Source organism: Miniopterus natalensis, chromosome 12, assembly GCF_054644295.1.
Source record: "Miniopterus natalensis isolate mMinNat1 chromosome 12, mMinNat1.hap1, whole genome shotgun sequence".
Taxonomy (NCBI): domain Eukaryota; kingdom Metazoa; phylum Chordata; class Mammalia; order Chiroptera; family Miniopteridae; genus Miniopterus; species Miniopterus natalensis.
Window position 1 is genome coordinate 50,234,830 of NC_142092.1, and position 13,195 is coordinate 50,248,024.

Here is a 13,195-nt window from a genome sequence, read left to right on the forward strand (position 1 = left end):
CAAATGCACAGAGTACAAGAGGTAGCTCCTGCCAGGAGGTCTGCAGGCTTGGCTTGGCAAGGGCCCAAACTCTCCCTCCCCATCACCCGGCCACCTCCCCCCAGGGCTGGCTGGATGAGACTTGGGCCCAGGGAACACAGGCTGGCCCTGGCGGTCCTCAAGTACCCCCTGTGGGCAGGGTCACACCACCTGCCAGCTCTCTGCAAGCTCTGGGCTCAAGGCCAGGCTGGGAGCAGCTGTCACATCAACCCTGCACAAGTTCTCAGCTCCCTACTTCTCCTTGTTAGAATAAGGCCTTACCTATCTGCTCCCAGCTGGTTGTAAGATGCTGAGCAAGGCGCTGCCTTTCACTGGGCTTCACCTTCCCTCTCTGTGAAATGATGCCAGAGGCGGGGTGAGTGGACGGCGGGAGTGGGGGGTTGGAGGGGGTTGTCTCAATGGGACCCACCACCTCTGACATTGCAGGGTTTGCCTGCAGGCAGCATAGCATAGTGATTAAGACCCCGGACTCTGAAGCCAGATGACATGGTTCAAATGTATGGTCCTGGGTAAGCTGCCTAACCTCTCTGGGCCTCAGTGTCCTCATCTATAAAATGGGGATAATAGTAGGAAAAAGACTGAAAGTAAATACACCAAAATATTTCTATTGAGTATCTGAGATGAAAAGAGAAGATGTGGGTAATTTATTTTCTGTCTGTTTTCCCCTCTTTTTCTAAATTCTCCATTATCAAGTATTTATAATATCGAGTATAATAGAAAAAACAAATATACTTTCTTTGTAAATTAACTTTATTGAGATACAATTTACCTACAATATAATATACCTATTTAAAAAGGGAAAGAATAATGAATTGATAGTATGTATCCTATAGATTGCTTTGAGGATTGAATGGGTTAATGTATATAAAATCTTAGATGGTATCTGGAGCATTCGAAAGGCTATTGTTTGCTAAACAAATAAGCCCAAGACCAGCCTGGCTTCCTCTCCTCCTGCCGCCTCACCCCCAGCACCAAGCTCCCCTGTCCACTGCCCCCATATTCACTGCCTGCTGCCAAATTCATCACCCTAGGCCTGGACTACTTCCACAATCTTCTATCTGTGCAACCCCAGAGGAATTGCACTAACAGTAAAATCTGGCCATGGCCCTGCCCTGTTCAAGAGCCTTCCATGGCTCCCCAGTGCCCTGGACAAAAAGCCCTTGCTCCTACAAGAGACACTGTTTCAGCAAGTTATTTAACTTCTCTGTACCTTTGTATTCGTAACTGAAAAAGAGGAATAAAACATCTGTAATATTTTAAACAAAAATAAACAACAAAAAAAGAGAAATGAAAATAGTATCTCCCTCACAGACTTATAGGATTCTGTGGTGTCTGGGTGGGGTACACAGTCTGACTCGTGGCCGCTCTCACCTGCCTCCTCTGCCCTCTCCCATCGTCACGGTGCTAGCCTGCTCTTCCTTGAACTTGCCATGGATGGTCCTATCTCAGGGCTTTTGCACTGGCCGTTCCTTCCACCCTTCTACAATTCTGGAATGGCTCTTTCCCCACAAATCAGCCCAGCTCACTCCTTCACCTCTTTGTCCAAAAGTCACCTTCTCAGTGATTCCCCTCATACCCTATTTAAAACTACAACACCCTCCCTTCCATTCCCCCTTACACACCACGAACATGCTCCTATGTTAATTTGCTCCATCTCAGTTATCACCATCTATTTTACTTATTTTTTTCCTATTAGATTGTAAGTTCCTTTACAACAGATTTTTTGGCCTATTTTATTTTTTATTGTCAAGACATCTCCCCCCACAGAAAATATTTAGCACAATGTAGGTGCCTAATAAATGAATGGTTGAATGACTAAATGAACAATGTAAAGTGCTTAGGACAGAATCAGGTGGGTGGTAAGCACTCTGCTTTTTAATGATATCTTTTTCCATTTAGGCTGAACCAAATAAAATGGCCATTGCTTGTAAGTCAAAAGCAACTAGATATTGTCCATTTCACATGGTTTAACCTACTATGTTTCCCATGGCAGCCTGCAGGCCCCTGGAGGCACCTCAAAGCCTAGCACAGAGGAAGTGCCCAATAAATGTTTGTCAACAGAAATGAATTCACCTACTCCTGGCCCTTCGTACTAGGTGTGATTGCAAAGCACCTCCTATCTGTCTGAAGGAGGCAACACACAGATTGTAGGCTTAAAATAATAAGCAGAAGATCTTGCTGAATTATTTCTTGGTCCTCTGAAAAATCTGTCCCCTGATATCTGGTAAAGAACACAAAAACAAAAACATACTATGCTCTAAAATAACCCAGGTTCTGGCCATTTGGAAATAACCAAGCTCTAAGGCTGAACGAAGTTTCTTCCCAGGGAAAAAGGCCAGCTGCCTGCCTCTAAGGAGATTCCTTTGATGATGGTGGAGGGAGGCTGGAATGTTCTTAGGTTATCTGTTCACTGCTCTTTCCAATAAAGGTTTCAGTTAAAAGAGATTTAAGTCTAGAACATGGGTTATCAGAGCTGAAAAAAAATTCAGCAATCATGGAATCTACCTCATTTCACAGATGCTGAAAGTAAGGTTCAGAAAGGGGAAGGGTTTGGCCTAAGGTTCCAGTGGGGTAGAGGAAGAGTTCATCCTGGAATCTATGTCTGCTGATTTTAGTCTTGTGGCCTGTCCTCTGGACCACAGTGCTTCTACGCTGGCCATTATAGTCATCTCTCTCTCTCTTTCTCTTTCTCTCTGTAGTTACTTCCGTATGGGAAAGTCCTCAAAGTAGAAAGCTGGGAGCAAAGGGCAATTAAGATTATTTTTATGGACTTTTGTAACGAGCTGTCAGATTGTCCTGCAAAATTAAATCCACCAGAGAATTCCTACAGCATTGTCAGCAAAGAGGTTTATCCTTTCATATTTATTTTTGCTAATTTTATAGGAATAAATACAAACTGCTTTCATTTACTATATGATATGTGTTTTTAGACTCTCTCTCTTTCTGGTCTTGGAATCAGGATCCCTGGGCTTAGATGTTGGTTTGCTTTGTGACCTTAGACAAGTCATATCCCCTTTGGAGACAAGGATTCCTATCTCAAAAATGAGGGGGTTGGATGAGATGATTTCTTAAGATCCCTTTCAGCTTGGACATTTGTAATTTCATGGTGCATTTTTAAATTATTAGCATGGGATGACTTTTTAATAACCAGAATCTGTCTTGTTCCTAAACCAGGCTGAAATAGTTTGGACTAGCCGAGCAGGAAAACGGGGCCCAGATTTTAGATATGCAGCACTTAAGCCTGTGCATCAGAGCTACGTGGGAGTCACAGCACATATACTTAATCTGCTTTTACGAGAGGCTAATAACACTCGTTTGTGGTCTGGCTCCAAGTTCTGTGCTGCTCTACCATGGCCAGAAAGTAAGGCCATGGTCACCTTACTTCAGCCCTTAGAATCACAGACTTGAGGTCAAAGGTAGCTCACCCTGAGCAGGAAGGGCTCATCCAGCCTCTGCTGGCACACCTCTGATGACACAGAGCTCACTACCTGCACAGGCGGCCCCTACTTTCTTTGCCCTGTAAGAAAGCTCCTGGGAGAGGGGCAGGTCATGAGGGGGACAAGAAACCAGAAGGCCCAGACTTGATTCTCAGAAAATGCTGCCTCAATCAGGGCAGGCCAACAGAAGATGGGGAAGAGGCCCAGGCCTGGAGCAGGGCTCCTCTGGTTCCCCCTCTCACTCCAGACCTCTAAGGCAACTGCTAACCCAAAGGTGCACGGGAAGTTCAGGGACACATTCTGGTCCTAATGCAGGTGGGCTCTGATTACTGCCCACCAGGGGGCAGACACTTCAGGTCCCTGGTCCTGCCTTTGCTACCTTTGGCTCCAGCTGGAGAAATAGTGCTGGGCCTGGGGCTGTTCAGCTTGAAGGTGAGATTTATGGGACAGATGATTGCCCCGGGGTGGGGGAGATGGGGGGGGGATCTGATGTTGTCTAAGTGCCCAGAGCAGGAACACCAGATTCCAGATGTTTACAGCTAGTGAGATCCACATCAGAAGGGGTGTGCAATGGACAGCAAGACCTTCCAGAGGAAATCTTACAGAGGGGCTGGGCCAGATGCCAGAGGTCTTTACTCAGAGAGCATTCAGCCACAGTTCTGCAAATATGTGCTCTGTCCCAGACCCACCCCTCACCCACCCACAGCTCTCTTAGCACAGTCGAGCCTCTGGGGTCCACGCATGCTCCTGAGCCAGTCCTATCACACAGGGCTGGTGCCAGCACCTGAGCATATTTAAGGGACTTGCCATACCGTTCCCTAAAGCCAGGTGCGTGCGTGGGCCTGGTCCAGGCAAGCCTGCAGCCAAGGACCCCACCGCCTCCACCCCAGGAATCCCCTAGCCCCAGACCTTGAAGCAGGCTCGGCGTGCAGTCCCTGACCAGCCCGCCTTGCATGCCCAGGCCGGATCCATAGGGACCTGGGGGTGTCCCCTCCTCCTGTTTTTTATACCATGGTGAAAAGTCCCAACACGGGTCCCGCAGGGCACTCAAGCCACAAGGGGGCCTGTCGGGGCCGGCTGGCCACACCCAGGGTGAGCTGCCCTCGCTGCGGGAGGGCGGGGTGGGCGGTGCGAACAGTGCCATCCGGGCCCCAGCCGTCGGGAGCCTAGACCTGGGGCGGCCCCTCCTCACGGCCCAGCGAGGAAGGGGCCACCATTGCTCCCTCTATCCCGATGGGGAAACTGAGGCCTGGAGAGGAGCAGCGCTTTGTGCAAGGTCACGCGGAGGGGCTTGAAGCCAAGTCCCCGCGCCCCGCCGGGTCCCCGACGCGCCCTGCCCAGCATCCCTCCCGGGGCGCTGCCGCCGGAGACGCAGCGCCCGCACCGCACGCAGGCCAGGAAGGCATGGCCGGGGCGCGGGGCCGCCCTACCTTGGTGACGGCCGCGCAGGTGGCGCTGGTGTCGGGATCCGGCTCCGAGCTCTCGCCGCCCGCCGAGTCCCCGCGCCCGGAGCCGCCGCCTCCTCCCCCGCCAGCCCGGCGGGCGGGGCCGGTGGGCGGGGCCGGAGCAGGCACAAGCCCCGCCCGCGCACCCCGCGGGGGCCACCCCTCCTTCCCCACCCCCCAACCGCGCTCCGGGCCCCCAAGGGCTGGTCTCGGGGCGGGCACCCGCGCCCAGAACGCGCGCACAGCCGGCGCAGGAGCGCCGCAGGGATTGGGCCGGCCCCAGGTGACCAGGCTGAGGCTGGGGACAGTCGGACCCGCCCGGCGGGAGGTCCCGCCGGTCCCTCGCTGTGCCGCACGAGACAAGGGACGCGACCTCCGGAGCCTCCGTCTCCCCTTGGTATCTGCCACCGAGAACTGTGTGAGAATTAGACGAGACGATCTCATTCACGCTCCCGGTCAAGTGCGCGCGCAGAGCCCGCCACTGGCGAAGCGCGGAGTAAACCCGGCCCGGGAGCGACGGCGCTGGGAGCGCAGGAGCGTGGGGAGGACGCCCTCCTTCTCCCGGTGGCCGGGAGAGGGCGCTGCTGCGCAGCCTGGCAGGCTGGGGCCCTGAGTACCCTGGGCAATCCCGAGGAGATGGGGGCCCGCGTTGAATACCACCACCCTACACTTACTGAGCCAGGCACTGTTCTTCGCACCTTGAATGCATTAATTACTTTCCCTCAACCGCCACAGGCCTATGAGGTTACACTATTACTCACTTATTGTACACATGAGGAAGCTGAGGCACGGAGAGGTTAAACACCTTGCTTAAGAACACACAGCTAACAGTTCAACACTAGACAGCTTGGCTCTGAAGCCCAAGATGATAGCCCCTCCACCTCTCTTGAGAAAAGCTCTTTGTTTTGTTCACTGTTGTATCTCCAGGACTTAGAACAGTGCCTGCAACATCGTAGGCACTCAGCATTTGTTGGGTGATTAAAAGCGATTGCTATATCCTAATTTACACGTTTCATTTAATCCTGATAACTCCTTTACAGATAAGAAGAAAGGCTTAGAGTTGTTAAGTGCTTGGGGGCTCTTGATTATCTCCTAAGAAAGAACAGCTAGGGCCAAAGCCTGTAACTCAGTGTTCACTGGGCACTTCCCTGCCCAGAGCCCATGGGCTCTCTGCCTACCACCCAAAGCCCAGCCCCTCGGTCTGGCCTGCAAAGCCCCAGCTCTGTGGCCGGACCCAGGACTGTCAGAACGGGCCTGCTCATTAGGCCAGCTGAATGCACACTTCTGGTATCAGCACGGCAGTTAGATATTTGATGTTCCAAAAAAGCACATGGAAAATCAGAATGTCGTGGGAGTTCCTTATATTTATGGTTCAATATTGCCTTTATTTTTAATTACACGCAGGGGTGGGAGGGTGGGGTGGCACCATAACCTTTTGAAGGCTAAGGCACCTGAGTGTCTTAACTCACCTGGGGCTTAGACAGTATCTCTGGTGCATCCCTCCCACCCCCTTGCATGCTCCCATCTGTCAGTACCTCCTACTGGGCCATAGTGCTGATTGGGATGGGCCAGGAAACCAACACCTTTTTTCCCTAGGTGTCAGCATGGCCTGCTTTGTTTAATCTGCCATGTAAGGGACCAGAATATCAGTGTGTGTGTGGTGGTGGTGGTGGGGGGGGGCAAGTTTTCCATTTACCTGCCCAACATGGAGCTTTCTGTACCATATGGTCCTGTGCCCATGGGGGATTAAGCTGAGAAATAGTGGGCAGCAGCTCCTGGGAGATGAGGTTCTGAATGTGGAGAGTAACCCTGAACCCACGTGGTCTGTGGTGGGGACAGGGGTGCTCCCAAAGTGCCCTCGAGACCCTTCTCCTCCTTTGAGGACTCCCTTTATTCTTAGGGATTTTGGCCCAGGGAGGGTCCCTGGGTAACTCCTCCTCCCCTGTAGAATGGGGTGTGGACCTCAGCTTGCTGGGGGTCTTATGTCTGGAGAGGGGTGCTTTGAGCAAGCGGTCCCATCCCCTGGGGTAGGAAGGTGGGGGCTGTGAGGGATCAGATCCTCCAGCCCTGGAAGGCAGCGGCCCCTGGGGATGGGGGCGACAGCTGTGGTGCAGGGCCAGGAACCTGACACCAGGGGTAGGCCCCAAGCGCCCTTCAGGAAGAGCGGAGGGAGGGTGGGCAGTCTCTCTAGGAGCAGCAGCAGCACCCCCAGACTTCAGGAGTGCGACTGCATCCCCGCCTGTCCCTGCTGCAGTCTGCCGATCAGGTGGATGTTTCTTCCTCCCATTTTTCTTTGCCTGGGCTATTCCCACAGGCCCTACACCACTCAGGAGGCCTTGGGCCAGACCTGCCCTTTCTCCTGGGTCTGTGGGGGAGGTGTTCCCGGTTCCACACAGGGGAGGTGAGCTGGGAGGAGCCATACCTGGTTTTGCACTTAGGGCCTCTAGGCTTGAGCATGCCTTAAACTCTCAGTGGCTGTGGGACTTTGGGCAGGTTAACCTCTCTGAGCCTCTGTCTCCTCATCTGTAAATTGAGCTTGGCTGTGGTGGGCTATTCTCTAGACAGGCAGTTCTCATGCCTGGCTCCAGCTCTAGCTCCCCTCTTCAGGTCTGGAGGAGGCCCCACCAGTCAGTCCTCATTGCTCTGTGGTCCCCAAACTTCTGTGTATCACGATGCCCAGGCCCACAACGGACTCTGAGCAGGGTAGTATTTCGTCGTTGTTAGACCTCACCCAAGGATATTTTTTCCATTGATTTTTAGAGTGAGAGGGAGGGAGGGGTAGAGAGAGAAACATCTATGTGAGAGACACAAAGGTTGGTTGCTTCCTGCACCTTCCCCCAACAGGGGCCAGGATCAAATGTGCAACCCAGGGATGTGCCCTTAATGGGGACTTGAACTTGCGACCGTTCAGTGTGCAGGCCGATGCTCTAACCACTGAGCAACAAGGCCAGGGCCAGCACCAGTATTTTTAAAAAGCTGCTTAGAAGATTCTATGGAGTAGCCATGTAGGGACCAGGCAGGTTACACAGTGCTGGGTCAAAGGCAAAGCCTCAACCTTTCCCCAGTGGGGGAGGGGAGGGAGTAGGCACCCAGCTCTGGGCAGAGCTGCTCCTCTGCCTGGGGGGGGGGGGGGTAAGAAATGGGGGAGGAGAAGGTGGAGGAGAGGGGAAGAAAAGAGGAGAGGAGGAAGGGAGGGAAGATGAGGGAGGGAAAGGGGAGTAGGGAAGGAGGGAAGGTGGGAGAGGAGGGTGCCGCTGATCTGGAATTGTTTACTGTTTGCTGAGGAGGGAATCTGATGTTCCAGGCTGGAGTCTGAGGGACCAGCTGGGCCCCATCTCTCCTGGAACCTTGGGCCTTCTGCAGGCCTGAGCCCTCCTGGTGACAATTTCTTCATGAAAAGGCCACTCACTGCCTGTTGCACTTGACTGTCAGGCATCAGCATCATCTCCTTGTCTCCCCAGTAACTGCCCTCAGAGTTACAGCACCCAGCCTGTTGGGGGTACAGCCAGGACCCCCAGTCCAACCTCACACCACCATAATGCTTCACAGATACCGTCATAGAGGAAAGCATAGTAAGATTGAGAAAGGCCACCAAGCCCCAATGTGGGGAACCCACAGGAAACCTGGTGTCCTTGGGCCACCCGCAGCCCCTGTGAATGTGGGAGGAAAAGAACCCCGAGTGTCCCCTCCCCAGGGCTGTGCAGGGGTGCAGCCGGGGTGGGGGGGAAGGGGCAGGACTGGGTGCCTGGTATGCCAACCAAGTTCACACCTGTGGGTGACAGAGGGCCTGTCTCTGGTACCCATTATGGGCATGATCTTATTCCCCAGCTCTGGACAGGAGCCTCAGATCAGAGCTAGGACTTGGCACCCCGAGTCCTCACGCTGAAGACCACCGAGCTCAAGGCTACACTGACACAGACATGGGTTTTGCTGAGAAATGAGCTGCCACAGTCACTGTGTGGCCTTGACTCCCTGCCTTGAGGGGATACTGGAAGATTCTGTTTGCTGAGGAAGGGCCTGGAAAAGCCCAGAAGTGAAGCTGAGTTCCTGACAGCCCTGACTTGGGGAGAGGCCACGGCTGTCCCTCTCACTGCCTCTTCCTCACCCTCCAACCACCTGTTTTTTTTCAGAGAAGAGGTGACTCTTCTTGACCTGGCCTACAAAGCTGATGGTGGGAGATCAGGTTGTACAACTGACCCAGGGCTCTGTGCCCAACTGACATACCCAGGTTCCTCTTGGTGGTGGGCAGGGGTTTCCCTTGGGACCCCCCCCCCCCCCCCGCAATGGGCTGTGAACAGAAAGAAGAGCATAGGTGCCAGGCTCAGTAAACAGGCCTCGGCAGTGGGAGGCACTCTTGTTCAGAAAGACAGAGCCCTAAACGCACAGGGTCCCAGCTCCTTGGGGAACCCACAGAAACAGCAGCCAGGATGTCCTAGGCTGGGAAGGCCCTTGTGGTGGGCTCACCCAGGGACAGGTGGTTACTGAGAATCACGTAAGTTCCAAAGCTTGTGAACTACTTCTTATATTTACACTATTTTATACAGATGAACTTAGAGAACATTTACGATTCCCTATAAAGACAGCACTCTTGTTTGTGTGCTAAAGTGCTCTGAGGAGGAAGTGAGAGAGGGCCAGATCCCTGGGTATGTGCTCATGAGATAACTCAACCAACAGACAACGTTCTGATGGGGAGACTGGAGGCCAGAGCCAAGAAGGAACTTGCCCAGCATCAAATGTGATGGGGTTCAGGGGGCTGGACCACTGCTTCATGGCCGTGCTCCTATGGGCCTGCCAGTTGAGGATGGAAAGGGCTCTGGGGAGTGCAGATGGCCACATCAGGCCTCCCCATCCCCCTCGTCTTCGCTGGCACAACCCTCAGGCACCACTGTGTCCAGGGATGCCCGGGTCTCCAAGTACTGGGCCTTGAATTGCTCCAGCTCCTGCAGCTCAGCCTCCAGCCGCTCCCGGTGGACTGTCCGCAGCTGCTGCAGCTGTTTCATAGGAAAGGGGTTCATGTCGTTGAAGGCGATGTTCATCAGCTTCCTGGGGGAAGAGCACAGTCAGCCCAGAGCACACTGTCCCACGGTGCCTGCGCTCACCATGCTTTCCCAGGCAGGCCTGCATTCATTCTGCCCATATGGCTAAGGCTCCTGGCCCCTGCCTCGGGGAGCTCACCTTCCAGAGAGGAAACGGTGAAGAAAATTTCCATTCAAAGTCATATGTACTGAGGCAGGAGGAGGCTTAGTGCTAACTGTGGGAGCTCTAACCCACTAAGGAAAGGTTGGTCAGGGAAGGTTTCCTGGAGGAGGTGACATCTGAGCCAATGTGGATGGTGGGAGTGGTGGAGAGAGCAGGGGTGGGTTCTCACCGGCTGTTGCAAATGGTCTTGGTGAAGAAGCGCAGGTACTGGTAGATCTCCAGGTGGTCCTGCAGCCTCAGGATCTCCTCCTCATTGTACTTGAAAATGGCCAGGGCATAGCGGAACACCACCTGGGGGCAAGGTGGGGGCTCAGATGGGGCATGGGGTGCCAGGGCAGGTAATCCCCAGAGGGAGGAGAACCCACACACCAGGCAGTGGGAGTCCCTGGACAGGCTCTAGAAGTTGAAAGCTTGGAGGTGACATGTGCAGGGAGGTCACAGGGGATGGGTGACTGGAAACCCCAGGGGGAGCACAGCTTGGAATCTGGGGAATAGGCTGAGTCCCAGCTCTACCCTGACTTGTTCTGGGACCCTGGGTGGACCTAATAGGGGTAAACGCTGTCTCTACATGGGGCGCTAACAGGAACTGATAAAGTAACAAATCCGAGGGCTCTCTGTGGACCATGCAGTGCAGTATGCTGTCAACCACCGCGTGGAAATGCAAGACAGGGGAAGGCCTGCCCAGGGTCTTCTAGAAGGGTGAGGGCCAGAGCTGGCACCAGACCCTGTGCCAACCTCCCAATCCAGGGCTCGGTCCAAACAGGAGGAAGAGAAGGAGGGACCCGGGGGACTGGAGTGGCAACTGATGGAATAGGGATGTGCCCCCCAAGGTTGTGCTCCTGCTTCCTCTCCAGGGGGCAGAACCACTTCCTTTCATGTGTGCAAAGCACTTTAGTTTCCAAAGCGACGCTCCTAGCAGGTGTCCTCAACAGCCCTGACAGGTGTCACTGTCCTTCCACTTTCCAGGGGCAGAATTGAGACCAAGAGGATGAAGGGTCTTGCCCAGGACCCTCCTGCCCAACCCCCGGCAGCGCCCTACCTTCGTGCCCTCATATAGGAAGGCATCCCAGACCTGGAGGAGGATATTGCTGATGAGACTGTCGGCAAAGACCACGAGGAACCAGTTGAAGGTGATGAAGGAGAGGTCCACGTGGCGCTGCCCCAGGTGGGCCATCAGCCTGGGCAGCTTCTCTGAGAGGAGGTCCTGGAGCACCCGCTGGTCCACCTGGAGGCGGCGAGAGGGCCCCTCAGCTGCTGCCCCGGGGAGGGGCTGCCTCCCTCCCCGTCTGCCCCTTCACTCCCAGCCACACACAGCGCTGGAGCCTCAGCTTGGGCCTTGCCCTGCCCGGGGGCACAGGCCAGCCTGGCTGTGAGAAGGTGCAGCAGCACTTCACCCCGCTGTACGCGGGCTGGCACACAGGCTTTAACAGAGGTCTCTGTCGGCTGCTAAGGTCATGGCCAGTGGAGTTCTGGCCCCTTTGCCCCTCTGAACCTCAAGCCAATCAGGAGCTCAGGCTTGTACCAGCTGACACCACAGCTGCTTCTCTACACACATTTTGGGCCTGATGCACAAGATGCTCTGTGCACATCTCAGGGGAGGTCCTGGGGGCAGGTGTCAGGGGGAGTCACACTGTCCTGCTACCTGAACACCAAGGAATCCTCCCAAAGGGGGATGCTGCTGGGCGATGGTTGCCAGTGACCTCTCCATGTGGTCACTGTCATGCCTCCATCCTTGTTTTGCTTGACCTGGTGATAACTCCCAGCAGTAGCTCCTTTCCTGGCTCTAAGACATGGTGCTTTTGTGGTTGGCCCCCCATCTCCAAGACAGGCCCATCTGAGTCTCCTGTTGCTCTTGTTTTCCTGTAACTGCTGGTTTCTCAGCCCCCTTCCAATTAAGTGCTCTTCCAGGCGTTAGCTGTCGGCGTGGCTACACCCTCCCTTTCCTTGCTCTCCCAGAACCACAGGTCCATGTGGAGGCCTAGTGTCCATCTTGAAACAGGGTAATTCATTCAGTTTAAGATGCCACTAAACCTTCTGAAGGACTTATGGATGAACTGATGATATGTCTGAGATTTACTTCAAGATCATCAAAGGCAGAAGAGTGGGTGGAGGTTTAGGTGAAATAGCACTGGCCTCCCAGTATTGATAATTATTGAAACTGGTGATGGATACGTGGAGGTTCATATACTGCTTTCTCAATTTTTTGGGAAATTTGAAATTTTCTATACTAAAAAATGAAAACAAAAAATAGCAACCCATCATAACACACTGGTTGTACAACACACCTCAACTTCAGAGATGTTAAAACATGAAAATAAAATATGGAACATTTCCCAGCCTGCCTTGCAACTAGAGGTGCCATGTGATACAGTTCTGCCCAGGAGGAGTGAGCAGGAATTGCTGGGGTGGGGAAAGCTGTCGGAAAGGGAGCCAGCTCCTGCCTTCCACCCTCTGCTGCTTCCAGCCTAGGCCGTGGCTACAGAGCCAGAGGTGATGCAGCCGTCCTGGGACCACATGATGGGCAGGAGGAGGAAGGCCACATGCCAGGATGGCAGAGCAGAGGGCGAGGAGGAGCCTTTGGCCGTGTCATTACCTGAGAATCCCCCATTTAAGCCACTGTTAGTCGAGGCTCTTCCCTCCATGAAGCCAAACACATCCTTACCCGATTCACCACTTATTTCCTGATGACACCTACGGCTTGATCTCCAGCCCAACCTTTCCACTCCATACCTGAGCACCCACTCTCTCCCGAGATTCCCACCTAAGTAGATGTCCCAGAAGGAGGAAAGGTGTTGGGTGATCGTAGTAAGAAAGCAGAAAAGAATGGGTGGGCAGATAATGGCTTGGCAGGTTTGGGGTTGGAAAGTGAGAAAGTTCCCTCTGGGAGGCCTCTCTCCGTAAAGCACATGGCACTGATGCAGCAAGAACAGGACAAGGGGTGAGGCAGGGGAGGTGGGAAATGTAGGAGAGTGGAGATGGGGCATTTGAAATGGTTTTTCATTTATGCCTCTCAACAAACCCAGGAAGTAGTGTTCCTCCCACTCAAAAGCGGACAAGCCTGGGGTCAGAGAGGGG

At 53.8% G+C, this 13,195-nt stretch overlaps 1 protein-coding gene across 2 annotated transcripts in view; it reads right to left on the minus strand.

The window, feature by feature from the left end:
- Positions 1-9,742: 9,742 nt before the first annotated feature.
- The window catches only part of TBC1D2 (TBC1 domain family member 2), a 43,224-nt gene continuing 39,771 nt past the window's right edge, over positions 9,743-13,195 (minus strand). For both annotated transcript variants that reach the window (XM_016223029.2, XM_087822781.1), the window contains 3 exons: positions 11,160-11,345; positions 10,290-10,411; positions 9,743-9,964 (listed from right to left, as the gene is read on the minus strand). In XM_016223029.2, coding sequence (XP_016078515.2) covers positions 9,757-9,964; positions 10,290-10,411; positions 11,160-11,345 — 516 coding nt within the window. In that variant the 3' untranslated portion in view covers positions 9,743-9,756. The remainder of the gene's footprint in view (positions 9,965-10,289; positions 10,412-11,159; positions 11,346-13,195) is intronic.